Genomic DNA, 12,743 nt, shown 5'->3' on the forward strand with positions numbered 1-12,743 from the left:
AAATTTCGATTGTTTAAACAAGTCATATTTTATAATAGTTTACAATAATATTTGTGTATCCATATATATAGCAATTATATATGTATATATATGTAGTTACTTATATATATAAAATTGAAATTAAAAGTTGAATAACTTTCGAAATATACTTGTGTATATAAAATATATTAGTTTTTTGTTTTTTGTTTTTTTGATAGTCTTTGCTTATGTATGTAGGTACTTATATATCTTAAAATTAAAGCATAATTTTTTAAATTTACCATAAGTATAATTTTATATTCTTGTTTTTCTGTGTATTATTATTATAAATGTATAAATTCCATAATTTTCAGCTTTAATCACGAAGACAAAAATTCTTTGTTTTTAATATATATTTTTTTTTTTGTTAAATTTCTCTTTAGTTAAATTAATATTTGTTGAAAAGCTACGTAAAGTTTCTCATTTAACTTTTAATTGTGGCCTATTCTGAATATCGAATCACTAAGCGGTAGTGATATTTATCGTAATAGTTTCAAAAACTTTATTATAAACACAAATCATTTGTTTGTGTTTACAATAAAAATATCGAACTTTTTACGATAATTAACACAATCATTTAGTGATTTGATAGTCATAATAAGCCCCCATTATTACATAATGTATGGGAAACGAAAACTGTATTTCAGAAGTACAGTTCTAACCTCAATTTGACTAAATTTATTTACTCAATAAGGTTAATTGAAATTAAACCTGCATAATTAAGAAACAAATGTAGAATAAAAAATTGAAATTATTTACAAATCTCTGGTATCAAAAATTTTAATTTATAAATTTATTCAATGTGTTTATGAAAATCAAAATAACTATTTAGTGCAAAAAGAAACAATCACATACTCTACAATCTCTTTCACAACTCCATTTTTTCAACAATATGACATTACATTCAATTTGTGCAATAAATTTACTGATTTTCAAAATTAATTTAATTAAAAATTAGTGTATTTAATATGCATTATATATAATAATATTATTTTCCGAAAATATAATTATAATAAACATTTATAAATTATTTATGAAAATAATAGTAAAAATTTTACGAATTTATTAATTATTAACATTCTTTTTTGATTTAATTAAAGAAATGTGCATGTTTTTATATATATATATAAATCGATTTTATTGTATCGATATTTTATTATACGAATTATAATTTACATAGCTTACATACCTAACATTTAAGTTAGAAAACCACATAGCGAAACCAATTTCTTGAAAAAAATAATAATAATATTAAATGGCAAACCATTTTTAAATATTTTATTTCGTTCAAAATTTTTTATTAAAATATAATGAAAATAAAATTTTATAGTCTTTTTTTTATAGTATTTACATTTTGTTCGAATTGTTCGTTTTTACTTTTATTAACGAATGCCATTTATAATGAATATAGATTATTATTATTTTTATTATTATAAAGCATTAAATAACACACATAATTTCTTTTATTATATTATATTTTTTTGGTAGCTTTTCGGTTTTATAATAGAGAGTTAACTTACTCTGAGAAGCGTATCATTTCGAAGATTATAGAGTGTAAGAATAAATGAGGCAAACGGCTGCTTAAGCAATAGTGTATAAATTAATATGACAAAAATTTTTCTCAAAAATAGAAAAGTATACTGAAAAATTTTTATGTCATAATTTTCGATTACAATATAAAAACGTTCACAAAAGTAAGGTATAGCGATACGCTTCTTAGTATAAGATCTAATATATGTATGTATGTATATGTATGTATATATAATATTCTTAATTTATATAAGTCATAATAGGTATATTTCACATTGTTTTTTTGTTCCAATAATTTATATTATTTTACAAGTTATTTAATTGGAATACAAGTATTTTAAATTAATTTTTTTAAATTTCTTGAAATTTATTAAAAATTCTTTGTTAAATATTAAAAATAAAATGAAATTGTTTCGATTCTTAATTATTTATTCAAATTTAAACATTTTTAAATATTTATTAATAAAATGAACAAAATTAAAAAATTGTATATATGGTATTACAATTAAATGACATCTTGAAAAAAATTAGCGTCAACCTCGACCTAAACCAATATTTAAGACGTAATGTGTATTATACGTAAGTAAATTTCTACGTATGCATTTATTCTTTTGTAAAACCGTATCAATTTTTAATTACATTACTTTTAAACGCAAGAAATACTGTTGTGCCATAGCTTCTTGTAGCTCAAATTAAAGTACATAATATATGAATGTGAAAATATTTTGGCCGAAAATATACGCAATACGCATTCGATTGAGTCGACGCAGAAATAATAAATTTTAATTATTAATAATTTTATGGCAATTTAGAATTTAGTGAACTTTAGAATTAATTAATCAATTTACACAACAAAAACAATAATATATAAGTAAAATACTTAATAAGTTATTAAATAATTAATAATTAATTATTTAAATTAAGAAATATTCACATTCATATTAAAAATATATTGTATTTCGTTAGATTTGTATTAATTTTATTATTTTTCTTTCAGGCTTTTATAACCCAAATAAATTATTATAATTTTTTATAATTTTACATTGCCAATTTGGTCATTAGAAATTAAATTTTTTTAAGCACATTTTCTGTACATAATTTTGTGTTTTGTTTTCTACAAAATATTTAGTGTTTATTAATATTTTTGTATGAATATATATTTTCTCAAAAATTTAAGCTTTAGTTTTTTACGTAATTGTTTTTTTTTTTTTATATTTTTTGGAAAACTACATCCTATGTATTTTCAATACAAATGTTATAAAATTATGTTGACAATCTGGCTTTTTGTTTGCGTACAAAATCAATGGCTAATTTGTCAGTAGTTCTTGACTCAAGAATTTGTAAAATGGGATGATCTAAAATTAAAAATGGAAAAATTTAATTAAAAACTTCTTAAATGTTAAATAATTAAATATTAAATGATAACAAATAACAACGGGAAGTAATTCTGGAAATGGCTGGAATGAAGTGTTCAACTTTTCTTTTCCGCATTCATGCAAAATCCTAAAACTTACTTTTATCATGTTGTTGTAATAATGGTAACTCAACATGTTTTAAACCATGAAAATTTTCTACGCTTGTACTATAATCAGCAACTCCTGGTATTGTTCCCAATGCCAAAAAAGCTTCCCCAGCAAAATCATTTGATGTTAGAACATCATGATCCATAACGGTAAAAGCAATCATAGCCTCATCCTTTAAACATTGATCTAATGTTACCGAAAATTCAAAACATTCATCAAAGATAGGATTTAGTGTTTTCTGAAAAAAAAATTTTATTGTATTAATATTATAAATTTTTGTTACCAAAAGACTACAAGGCATTAAGAAATTTAAATTTTCATAAATTTATACTTACTTTATGAACGTTAGTTTGTTGTTCACTACAGTGATTAAAAATTCGGCGCGGCAATAATTCTAAAATCACAAAAGGATCACTAAATCCATTCGGATCTAAAGGAAGAATATCCTTTGCATGTAATACTTCAACACATAATGAATCATGATTAAAATATGCTCGTACAGCTAATGAACCATATGGTCCAGGAGTTGGTGCAATTAATTGTTCTTGTAATCTTTGTAAATAAAAAAGATCAATAAGTTTCTCCGTTTCCGTTTTATGATATTGTAATCTTTGTTCAACACGCCAAAAACTATCCGAATGCAAATTTTCCATTGCTAAACCTAAACCATCAGCATTAAAAAATTCTACAAGAAGTTGAAGTGCTTCATGTAATCTATCATGAAAATTTAAGGGACGATCATCAGCGCCTGTATCCATTTGACGAGTTAATTCAGATAAAACAGTATTCCAAATAAGATTTAAAGCTCGATTAAAATTTTTAGTTAGCAATGCACTATTCAAGGCAGAAAGGTGATTATCAAGATATTCTAAAAGAGGGATGATTGCTTGATTAGCAGGCAAAGAATCTGGAGACCAAGCTAAATGAAAAACCGCTTTTTGAAGTGGCATTTGCATTAGTGGGCATAATTTCGATAGAATCCGTTCGGTACGCATTTCTAATTGGGAGAGACTTGATTCAAGCAACGTTTCTGCATTATCATGTAATAGTTGACCATCAGGTCTAAAATCTGATAATGCCCGTCGTACATATTCCAAATTATTAACTGTGACACACATTTCATCTGAAATTCTAAATGGACCCTGTTGTTCATAATATCCGCTGTCAGCTAATGCTTGATGTATTAAGTCACAGTAATGCATTGCTGCAGAGCATGCAGCATCAATTAATTGTGCTTCAAAATGGGGAGCCGTATTTAAATCCGACCATTGTAACATTTTCCAAAATTCTCGCATCTGATAAAAACATGATGCTGTATCAACTGAAGATGTGCTATGTCTTACAATTCTTTCACCTTCACAAATTTGATCCAATTGTATTGAAGAACGGACACGTTGCAGAGCTTTTGTTTTGCTTAATACCATCCATCTTTCTAAAACAGGAATAAACCATTCAAAATAATTTTGCAATGCAAGAGGTTTTTCGGGCGGTTGTGGTTGACACGACAAATTTTGTTTGTATGTAGAAAATTCTTGAAGTGCCAAATAAAGTTCAAACGGGCGAATATCTGCTATTTCTTTATTGTTTTCCATAAAAGTAAACTGAGACAAAGCACTTCCTAAACCAGGAATTTGTCCACTCTCCATTCTAGAAATTATTTCTTCAGCAAGCATGGCATCGAACTGCTTGTAAATTATGCTGAAGTATTGTATCCCATTCGTACTTGAAATGGTAAAAATAATGATTAAATATTTTAAAATGTAGATTAGGAATTAAGTCTTAAATAAAATCTGTATAAGGAATTTTATACTTTTAAATAGATTGCCATATTGATTTTACTTACGTGTCAAAATATGAATGATAATATGTTAAACCCATCTGTATATCGGCTATAATTATACTTGTAAAATTGACTAAAGGATTTGGAGATCGTTGAGAATCTCTTAAATGAGTTTGTGCCCATTGTATTGATCCCTTTCTTAAAGCGCCAACAATTTCACCTCTTACACCTTTACTAAAAGGGCAAACTTGACGAAATGCTTTCATAGAACCTAAAAGTCCTAAACATCGTAACAAAAACTCTAATCGTACTAATGATGGTGAATGTAAAGCAGGAAATATATCACGATGTTTTCGAATCTGCTCAAGTGATGTTTCAATAAATGTTGTCATAGATTCTGCAATCCATTGTTGAAGTTCTATTGATAAAATTTCGTTGTTCGGTTGATTCCATGTCTTATCAACTTCTATTAATAATCTATGTAGGAATTTGGGATCAATTGATGTTGTACAATTTAAACGAATTGCTGCAGCGAATCTACAAATATATTAACATTTATAATAGGTTTTTTTATTCAAATAATTGAATAGGAATATAATATACCTTGCTAAAGAACAATGTAAATCTGACAAATCTGCTTGTACAGCCATTTGGTGTAATATTGTTAGAGCGGGTCCAGGTAATTCTCCACACCATGTCCAAGATGGTTCATGTGTCCTGATCTCATATTGCATAAATGCTAAATATAATTTTTCCATCTTGCTTATTTCAACAGAATTATCTTCTTCCGATGTTCCATGATCTTCACGTGTTGACAACCATAATTTTAAACGAATTCTACCTTGAACTGTACTTCGTTGACTTCTTGCTTCCAATTTGAACCAACCTTCTAAACCTGTGGAAGGTATATCTATAATTGGTATATTAACAGCTCCCAAAAAATCATCTTGAGATCCTTGACGAGCTGATTGGCAAACTTGTTTAAAAAATCGTCCTAAACCGCGTACACCTCGAACTTCATTTAAACGTGATACTGCATCTATAACACACGTTTCATCATCATGATCCCATATATCAAGATGGAAAATGTCACTATTTATATCTTCAATGTCACTATCAAATATGAAAAATAGAAAAACCATGTTCAATTTTAATAAGACTCATTGCGTTATGAGCATAATGGAAAAGTTACAATGAAACTTTTTTATATAATTAAAATTTAAAATAATTATTGTTTTAAGTTGTAATTATTGGTCCTAACTTACAATTTAAATTTTTCATTCCATTTTGGGCAAAGTGTATGAGGTTTTATTGATGTTGCTCTAATATATTTTGCTGGAACAGGTCCACTTAAGGAATCACGTTGTTCTCTTCTAGTTCCACCATCTTTTCTTTTAAAACTTAAACGAAAGCTATGTTTACGATGATTTGGTGAATCTGACATATCAAAACCACCAGCCATATCTGTTGATAAATTTCTTGGTGTTGATGGTAAAGGTGAAATAGGTGTTGCCGCTTCAGATGGTTGAATGCCAAGCATACAATACGGGTCACTAAAGCCTAAAAGAATAAATATTTTTTTTATTAAAATATTTTTTATAGATTAAGATGATTTTACTATATACGAAATATAATTTATATTTTGAGTAAAGAATAGATTATTTTAAATAGAACAAGAAAAAAATCTACTTTAAAAATTTTATCTATAATAATAAATATTAGTAATAATTATAATTAATATAAAAATATTTAAACTAAGCCATTAATAATAACCTGCTTATATAAACAATTTTAAGAAAAAGTATAATGTTAATATAAAAAATGTATATACTATAAAATTTATTAAGATTTACAATTTTTTTGCTAACAAAAGCAAGTGCTTTAAAATGTGCAAAAATGCTATATACAATAATATATTGCAAAATTTATTTTAATAAAATTTTATAATATTAGAAACGTACTATTCATATCATATTTATGTGCTCATTTTTAAATTTGAGAGGGTGAGAATGATTTGCTTTCTAGTATCGTACCGTGTGCAATGTATGGCACGAGATCGGATTTATGGTGGGTCCGTTCTGAGCTGACGTAGGACAAAGAGCTTCTCTGTGATTATGACCAGAAAAGGTATAGGAAAATAATAGGAATGGATACGAACCAGCTGAGAAAGCTCACGGATCTCCTAATGGTACATTCCTGAATCCTATGAGAAGGTTGAGCCTGGAAGGCGAAGGCACTTGTAGATTCTGTGCAGAAATTGAGAAAATTTAAATGCACCTTCTCGGTGAAAATGAAGCGTTCAACTACAGTAGAAGGAAGTCTCTAGGTGGTTACGTCCTCGAACAAGGGAGTTACAGAAAGATACCCGAATTAACCCGGAAGGGTAAGTCTCGAAAAAGTGCCTTAGGCGTTACAGGTAGAACGGAGAGCGCATAACAAATCCACTTCCTGACCCGCGGTGAATTGTACCCCATGTCTAGTCTAATCTTATTTAATCTTATCTAATTGATATTTTAATAGTTTAATTTAAATATTTATTTATTAACGATTAAGTACACAATAAAGATTAAGCATTTAGCGCCCGAACCGTCTGCAAAAATCAACCGAAATAAAATCGTTAAAATATAACACATTTTATCTTATGATATTCAATTATATGTATCAAGGCCACGATGCTCCCAAATGCACACATTTTACGATCTACAACGTGGAATTTCAACAATTCTGCTATATAGTCACAACTATAATATTAGCATACACCATTAAAATGAGCATATAAATATGAAATTTCTAATACTATACAAAAAAAAAAAATTATATGTGAATAAAATTACATAATCATATATACTAAGTATGTTTTATAAATTATTATATATATGAAAATGAAAATTGAGTATCACTATATTTATGAATTTAAATAAAAGAGCTGTTAAATAATTTATTACTTTAATAATGAATTAAACCATTTAATTATAACAAAATTACCATAACTTTTAATTTTAAAATAATTATATACTATTATATCACTATAAATCACTTTAATATATATACTAATCAAGTAATCGTCAATAAAGTAATTGCATACAATGTAGTTTATAAATATAATTACTTTCAACATACTATGTATAATAATATAGGCAATAATTTTACAAATATAACTAAAATAATTAGTTAAAAATATAAAAAAATTTATAATTATTTCCGATAATCGTATACAAGAGATTATATACTTTTAATGTATTAAATAAATGCATTTACTTTTAATATATACAAATGTATATTATTATATGTATATGAGTAGTATACATATATACAAACTTTTATATACGATTAAATCAACTATAATTATTTACTCTGCTAATTTTTATACGATTAAAATCAAGCAAAACATAAAAACCAAAAAATTTTGTTTTTTTTTTTTAAATATGGAGTTAAATGTAATGCAAACTAAATATCAACATATACAAATCGATATACAGTCGAATCCGCTTATTATAACATCGAAAATAGCTAGATTTTTCTTATAAAAACCCTTAATTATATGCACAAACTTGTCTTTTAAGCTGGTTTTATTCTCATTTACGTAACGTGACAAAAATTTCAAAAATAAATGACATTTCGAGTAGATAATTTTGTTTAAGCTTATTGAAGTATAATTTATGGCAAACTGTTATGTCAGAATTGAATTTTGAATCAAATTAAAATTTTTTTGTTTAAGGATCTCAATAAAAAGAAGAAAGAGGTAAATGCGACAAATTCATTTGTGTTTATAAAAGAATTTTGCTTACAACCGATGAATATCATAAGGAAGAGACGTGTAAATTACTAAATGAAAAAGTAGGAAAATGTATAAAACCAATTTCGTTGAGCTAATAAAGGAGTTTTGATTTTACGCGAGTTTCTTATATACGGTTCCGACTGTATAATATAACTATAACCTTGATATATCAATTTTATAGGTGTTATATGTGCATGATTACTTTAGAAATTTTTTAAAGTCACGAATTTTTTTTTTTTCATATGTAATATTTTTAATAACAGATTCTAATTTTTTAATTATTGAAAATTTGTATAAATGTAGTAATAATGAAATGTTGTGATTTATAAAATTACAAAAAATGGTAAAATTTTATATAAATATAGTGAAAATAAATAATTGTTATACATTATTATTGTAATTATATATTATTTTTAGTTGATTTTATGTGGTGATTTGATAAATTAAAACTATTATATACGATTATTAAAATATGTGATTATAACAGTTTATTTTTAACGTTTTTGGAAAATATTTTAGATGAAATTTTGTTTATTAATTAACCATATGTCTGTCTGTTCACAAAACTTTTGTCCGTTTTTAAAAACTGATACTTGATTGCTGATTTAAACCAGATTTCCTAATAAATACTTAATAAGAATAATTTCTGCCGTAGATAGGAACTCTTAAAGAGCTTAAAATATTAATAATTTATAAATACTTTATTCAATAATTTTTGCTATCCCATCTTCCTCCTACTCCTATAAATTTTTTTACTACAAAATTTTGCAAATTAAAATTGAGTGCTTTAAATAAAACAAATTATTAATTCAATTAAATTTTTATGGTATAAAATAAAATTTCTCAAAAACATTGTTTCAAGATTCCTAACAGCTATATGCAATATTATATAGTAACGGGTATTTAAGTTCAATTCTATTACGCTTTGATTATTGCAATTTAAAAATTCAAAAAAACTAAACTTAAAATTAATTTTGAAGACAATAATTTTATAATGCTATAAGTATTTAATGACCCTTTGAAAAACAAAATTGGTGCATAGTGCTAATGAATTTTTGTTTTATAAAACTTGTAAATTGTACAAAATTATAAGGAACAAGTTAAAATACAATTCTACGAATATATCATTTTCTATATTTTATTCTTCTAATTTCAGCATAATTGTAAAAACAGAATTAAAGCGATGAGTTGCAAGGACGAATTATTTCTGTTGTTATCTCAGAACAAGAGCGGAACGAGGAAATCAATTGAACAGTATTTTGCATATAATGTCACACAAACACATGGAAACAAATAACTAATATTTCACTGTCGGCGGTGAAATTCGCGATGATAATTTTCACTCCATTCAGGTTAATCCCATATGAATATGTTTATTCTATAATTTACATTTGGCCGCGGAAAATCACTCTTGTTCTGTTTTTAACTTATGAGTGACTTGCTTGTTTGTCACTTCATTTTACTTTTTTCTTTTTAAAATACCAAATGTCAAAAATCTTCAAACCATCAAATGAAGTATGAGCGAGTTATCACCGTGAATAATTTGTGTCATGTTGATTTTACCGCTTTTTTATATACATGTGTCAAAATAAAATATAATATTATAATTTGTATTGTTTTCAACAGCGTGTTTCTCTTATAAAATTAAAATATACTACAATATAACATTAAAAATTAATATAAAAAAATATTGTTTTAGAAATTGGCTTATCATTATTATAAATGACTGTATAACAATAATTACAGCTCTATTATTTAAAATCAATGAATATTGTATAATATAAGTAAAATTCTATAATTATTTTTATATAATGAATAACAAAAAATATGTATAATTTATAAAATTATAAAATAAATAAGAATTATATATAAATGTTTACTATATGTATAATATTATGTATAATAACTGCTATATATATGAATAATAATAATAAATATTAATTGAAAAGAAAAAAAAGCATATTTTTTTTTGTTTTGTTAGAGTATAAAACATTGGTATAAAATATTTACCAATTGCGATGTTTCAAAATTGTTTGAATTTTTTTTTTTTTACACATATTTTTAAAAACATAAAATCTTAAAATGTTTTCTTTCCTCATTTTTGTAATGCCATAATAATTCACATTATTTTATATAGTTTAATGTATACCACAATTCTTTCTATATATTTAAACACTTAAGTAAAACATTTCCATAATATATATATATATAAAAAAAAAAAAAAACAATTAAAAACATTATTTCATTTTTTTTTTTTTAATAATTTGCAATCATTATCATAGATGCAATCATTTATTTCTAGATTCAAAATGCAGTGAAAAACTGTAAATTTTATAGAAAAAAAAAATTATATATCTAATAACTAAAAAAAATCAGAAATTGGCAAATTTCTATTATATTTATTTTAAAATTTATTAATATAAAAATTAATTTTATTTTAATTAAAAATATTAAAATAGAAAAGTGAGAACAAGCATTGTGCGTCAAATTTCAGTTGTAATACACATAATGTATGTACGTATACGCTGTGTTTTAAAATGTGAGAAATAATTTGAATGTGGGGTACAAGTTAACATTAGTTATTTAATAAATATTTTATAAAATTAGGAAATATTTGTGTTAGCAATGCTGTTAACTATGTTAATATTATTGATTTGTTACAGAAAAGATGTGTCAAAAGAAAATTAGAATAAATGAGTAGTCAGGTAATGATGCGACGTTAAAAAACACCTCACTTTTGTGTTTAGACGTTAAAAAAAGAAAAATAAATTTGGAACAAATCTAATGGTTTGTAATAATAGTTTCTCTTCAACAAATGAAAATACTGCTTTAAAAAACAATTTACTACATTATTAAAATTATTTTCAAAAATATACCGAAATATATAAAAAAATTTGCATACTTTTAGGATAAAAAGAAAAGCTGAAAGAAGCGTTAACATGATCGAATGCAATAGTTAAGTGTGTAAGCTAAGGCAAATAATTATATTTTTTGATGAACGTGAAATTTAACTTTAGTTTTTCGTTTTTGCAGTTTCAGAAAAATAAAGCGGCAAAAATTCAATATTACAAAATTTTGGAAGACGATAACTTTTAAATTGGGTTAGATAGAATTCTTCTCGAAAAAAAATCTCTTCTAATTGAAGAAATTATTTATTAAAAAAAAAGGAGCTGCAAAAGCGGAGCTGATTCATATTAATCTTTGGGGGCATGGAGAAATATTTATCAATGAAAGTGTAGAAGTCAAAAAAAGCAAATTAATTTAATAAAATAGTTATAATGACCGAATCTCCACTACTCAGTTATATTTAACCTAATCATTTACTATCAAAAAAAAGTGCAATTAAAACTATCTAGTGATTGTTTTGCTTTTTGTGCAGTTGTTTTAGTTTCTCTATATCAGCCTCTAATTTAAATCATGTGCGTGCTTTAAAATAACAGGAGTTTTCATAAATGCAATATATTGCGATATATAGTTAAAACAGCGATATATAGTCAAAATTACGATAATTGTAGAAAATATATTGCGTATCAATAACATTATTGTTTTGCCAAATTGTGTTTATGAAAATTTTTAACATTTAGTAGTTTTGTCTAATTTTTTTTAAATCTAAATCTATTAAAAATTTTCATTTCACATTGTTGTTTACCGTATTAAGTGTGTGTGATTTGACTTTCTATAGAAATAATAATTATTGTGTAAAAAATTCATTTAAATTTAAATATTTAATAATTTAAATTAAATTAAGAAATCCTTATAAAAGAAATTTGCCAATTAATTGATTTAATAAATATTTTTTGTTTTACTTTAAAATAGTTATCCAAGTATAATATAACATGATAGTATATATATATATGTATTATTTTATTACTAAATATTATATATATATATTTATAAAAAGATCATGTTGTCCAAAATATTATTTTATTTTCACCTTCATAATATTCATATTCATCAAAGCTGCTTGATCCTGGATATGGTTTAGGTCACATCATATTATATCTCTGACAGTGATTTCTATTAACATAAGCTGAATGCAGCTCTGGATTGTAACATGCAGGATTGTAACGTACTACTATAGTAGGTGTTTAACACATTTTGAAGATTTTTGATT

At 24.7% G+C, this 12,743-nt stretch overlaps 1 protein-coding gene across 4 annotated transcripts in view; it reads right to left on the minus strand.

The window, feature by feature from the left end:
* Nucleotides 1-1,934: 1,934 nt before the first annotated feature.
* LOC129612867 (BAI1-associated protein 3) overlaps nt 1,935-12,743 on the minus strand; it is a 33,996-nt gene continuing 23,187 nt past the window's right edge. For all 4 annotated transcript variants that reach the window (XM_055526665.1, XM_055526664.1, XM_055526663.1 and 1 more), the window contains 6 exons: nt 6,117-6,411; nt 5,455-5,964; nt 4,915-5,388; nt 3,407-4,793; nt 3,063-3,309; nt 1,935-2,903 (listed from right to left, as the gene is read on the minus strand). In XM_055526665.1, coding sequence (XP_055382640.1) covers nt 2,812-2,903; nt 3,063-3,309; nt 3,407-4,793; nt 4,915-5,388; nt 5,455-5,964; nt 6,117-6,411 — 3,005 coding nt within the window. In that variant the 3' untranslated portion in view covers nt 1,935-2,811. The remainder of the gene's footprint in view (nt 2,904-3,062; nt 3,310-3,406; nt 4,794-4,914; nt 5,389-5,454; nt 5,965-6,116; nt 6,412-12,743) is intronic.

Source organism: Condylostylus longicornis, unplaced genomic scaffold, assembly GCF_029603195.1.
Source record: "Condylostylus longicornis isolate FDR11 unplaced genomic scaffold, ASM2960319v2 ptg000077l, whole genome shotgun sequence".
Classification (NCBI taxonomy): domain Eukaryota; kingdom Metazoa; phylum Arthropoda; class Insecta; order Diptera; family Dolichopodidae; genus Condylostylus; species Condylostylus longicornis.